The sequence below is a fragment of the Triticum dicoccoides genome, chromosome 7A (genome assembly GCF_002162155.2).
Source record: "Triticum dicoccoides isolate Atlit2015 ecotype Zavitan chromosome 7A, WEW_v2.0, whole genome shotgun sequence".
Lineage (NCBI taxonomy): Eukaryota > Viridiplantae > Streptophyta > Magnoliopsida > Poales > Poaceae > Triticum > Triticum dicoccoides.
In genome coordinates, this window is record NC_041392.1 from 168,532,269 (window position 1) to 168,535,463 (window position 3,195).

At 57.6% G+C, this 3,195-nt stretch overlaps 1 protein-coding gene across 1 annotated transcript; it reads left to right on the plus strand.

Moving 5' to 3' along the window:
• The first annotated feature begins 236 nt into the window (after nucleotides 1–236).
• Nucleotides 237–1,852, plus strand: LOC119331107 (probable galacturonosyltransferase-like 9). The gene has a single exon (XM_037604284.1). It carries the CDS (start codon nucleotides 372–374, stop codon nucleotides 1,443–1,445), a length of 1,074 nt encoding a protein of 357 aa, XP_037460181.1. The 5' UTR covers nucleotides 237–371; the 3' UTR covers nucleotides 1,446–1,852.
• Nucleotides 1,853–3,195: the final 1,343 nt, after the last annotated feature.

The window sequence follows — 3,195 nt, forward strand, 5'->3', positions numbered from 1 at the left end:
ATTCTTTTTGGCAAAACCTCAGTGCATGGTTTTCTATGGAAAACAGAATCTTCATGTTTGGAAAACAATTAAAGCATGCAACAGCTAGTAATAGCGTGGCCGGATTGGAAAATTAGACCGATGGAAGTGACCGAGCAACCTCCCAGCGTCCACGCGGTGATCATTTTAGGAAAACGTTTACCCCTACGCGTTTCCCCAACGCGCACGAGACCCCTCTTTATCACTGGAGACGAGAGAGACCTCCCCCATTCCCATACGCGCACCGCGGCGCCGATACATACGCCCCGCATCACTGCTCCACCACCACGCGGGACAGCTCACCGAGCGAGCGCGCGCCGCAAGAATCCAAGAACCCGTCGGCGGCGGCGGCGATGAGGGCGGCCGGGGCGGCCGTGGCGCTGCTCTTCTTCTTCCTCTTCCTCCTGGCCGCGGCGGCCGAGGCGGGCGCGGCGCTGCCGAGGTTCGCGGAGGCGCCGCAGTACAGGAACGGGGAGGGCTGCCCTGCGGCGACAGCGGCCGGCGTGTGCGACCCGGGGCTGGTGCACATCGCCATGACCCTCGACGCGCACTACCTGCGGGGCTCCATGGCGGCCGTCTACTCGCTGCTCAAGCACGCCTCCTGCCCGGAGTCGCTCTTCTTCCACTTCCTCGCCGCGGCCCCCGGGGACGGCGAGCTGCGCGCCGCGCTGGCGGCCTCCTTCCCGTCCCTGCGGTTCGAGATCTACCCGTTCCGCGCCGAGGCCGTGGCCGGGCTCATCTCGGCGTCCGTGCGCGCCGCCCTCGAGGCGCCGCTCAACTACGCGCGGAACCACCTGGCCGACCTGCTCCCGCCCTGCGTGCCCCGGGCCATCTACCTCGACTCCGACGTCCTCGCCGCCGACGACGTGCGCCGGCTCTGGGAGACCCGCCTCCCCGCCGCCGCCGTCGTCGCCGCGCCCGAGTACTGCCACGCCAACTTCTCCCGCTACTTCACGCCCGCCTTCTGGTCCGACCCGGCGCTCGGCGCGCGCGTCTTCGCGGGCCGCCGCCGCCCGCCCTGCTACTTTAACACCGGCGTCATGGTCGTCGACCTCCGCCGCTGGAGGGCCGGCAACTACCGCCGCCGCATCGAGCGCTGGATGGAGATCCAGAAGGAGCGGCGCATCTACGAGCTGGGCTCGCTGCCGCCGTTCCTGCTGGTCTTCGCCGGCGAGGTGGAGGCCGTGGACCTGCGCTGGAACCAGCACGGCCTCGGCGGCGACAACGTGCGCGGCAGCTGCCGCCCGCTCCACGACGGGCCCGTCAGCCTCATGCATTGGTCGGGCAAGGGCAAGCCGTGGGACCGCCTGGACGCCGGCAGGCCCTGCCCGCTCGACCACACCTGGAAGTCCTACGACCTCTACATCGCCGGGGACGGGGGCAGCGCCGCCTCGCCGGCCTCCGGGCCGGCATTTTCCGCCTGGTAGAGGGAGCGCCCGTAGCTGCACTGACTAGACACAGTGATTCTTTTGTTGGTTGGGCGGTTCTTGGCAATGGCAGTGCCGCTGCCGTCGGCTGTACAGGGCGGCGAGGGAGGGTCGCCGGCGATTGCGGCGCGAGGAGGAGGGAGGAGAGGAGTGGTGGATAGAGAAAAAGAAGAGCTTGTTCTTTTTGGTAGAAATTCAGATTGGTTACGTGGTGGGGGGTTTGGATTCTTTTTGGTCGAGGTGGACGACATTCTAGGGGCTGGTTGCCAATTCGCTGGATTGGTGGCGGTGTACAATTCGTTGATAGTGCTAGGAAAGACTGGGATTTTGGTCTGTTGTTATTGACGATTCTTTCATTCATAATAAGCCTATGTGTTCTTGATCTGAAATTCAGTTGGATCTCTGCATGATTGAGCTGTGTCAAATTCAGTTGATTTGAGTGGATTCTCACTGTATGTTGTATCTGATTCTGATGTGGTTTGTCCTTGGAAGCCTTGAACTGTCGCTCCAATGTCAATCTGATGAAGAAGTTAGCTGAGTTCTTCATTTTTTGTAGAATTCAGAACTGTGCCAACAATATTCTGCGGATTGAAATGTTGAACTGGAAAAGAGCATTTTTTGCCGGCAAATTTGGCTGTTCCTGATGTACTGCATTCCCCTGTGACAGCACAATTCCTCTGTTATACAACTCTGTTCATTATTCCTCTTGTGCAGGAAATCAATACCACACACAAGAGGCATGTGACTGAAAAAGTTCAAAGTTTCTCTTCAAAAATTCCCTGTGCCCAATCAATTTCCCGCCTGGTTTCATATCCGCTAGTGCTACTATTTGAACTGCCCATCAACTACATTTGTTCTTGAGCAACATCTCTAAACAAGCGAACAAATCATCATTTAGGATGTCAAATCATTTTGCTTACACCACAATCAAAGTGGCTATCACCTGTTTAACTTATCCGCTCGCCAGCTAGCCCAGGCCACTAGCACAATCATCCCAACCGATGAGGAGCTCCTGCTAGCTCATAGCCGAAGCCTTGAAGCAACCAAATGGAAGGCTCCCATAGCTCATACTCCTAGTTTATGCACACATGTCAAAGCTCACCCACCTTTACACAAGCACAAGAAAGGCCCGGCCAATGATGAGCCAGGGGACTGGAAGTCTGGAACCGCAAGCCTAGTGCAGTTTCCAGTGCCGCTAATCATCGGTGTCTTTTAATCTTGCTTCATCCTCTCGCCTTGCCTTTTGGCCTCCTCCGTGATGTGCACTTTGTTTGAAATGCGATGAATCATGAACTCATCTCCTCTCCTCTCGTCTCCACCAGCTGGGGCATCATCGGCCACCGCCCCTTCTCGATATCCTCTCACATGATTGATTATAAAGGAAAAGGGGAGGAAAGCCATTGTTCTTGGGCAATCCGGTGCCGGCAATGATGGTGCATTTTGTGTGTGGTGGCGTTGTAGGAACCCGTCGTTTTCGGCCGGTGCTGGTTTCATGTGAGAGATGGTGCTGCTGTTCATCGTTACATGAACAATCCAAAGTTGCTTTTGTGGCCGCCGGCGATCCATGATCCATCTTTCCACCTTCTATTAGAAACATCGACCGTCGCGGCGGCGGTTAGCATCTCCTTTTCGGAACGAGAAGTTAGGCGGTGGCGTATTCGTCCAGAATTTAACGGCGAGCGGAGGCCGTCGTCGGCGCAGAAGTTACTGCGGTGAGTCTGAGTGGAAGGTGGGCACTGTTGCTACTATC

Excerpts from the sequence above, each read along its gene's own strand:
- LOC119331107 (XM_037604284.1), top strand. The coding sequence starts at position 372 with ATGAGGGCGGCCGGGGCGGCCGTGGCGCTGCTCTTCTTCTTCCTCTTC.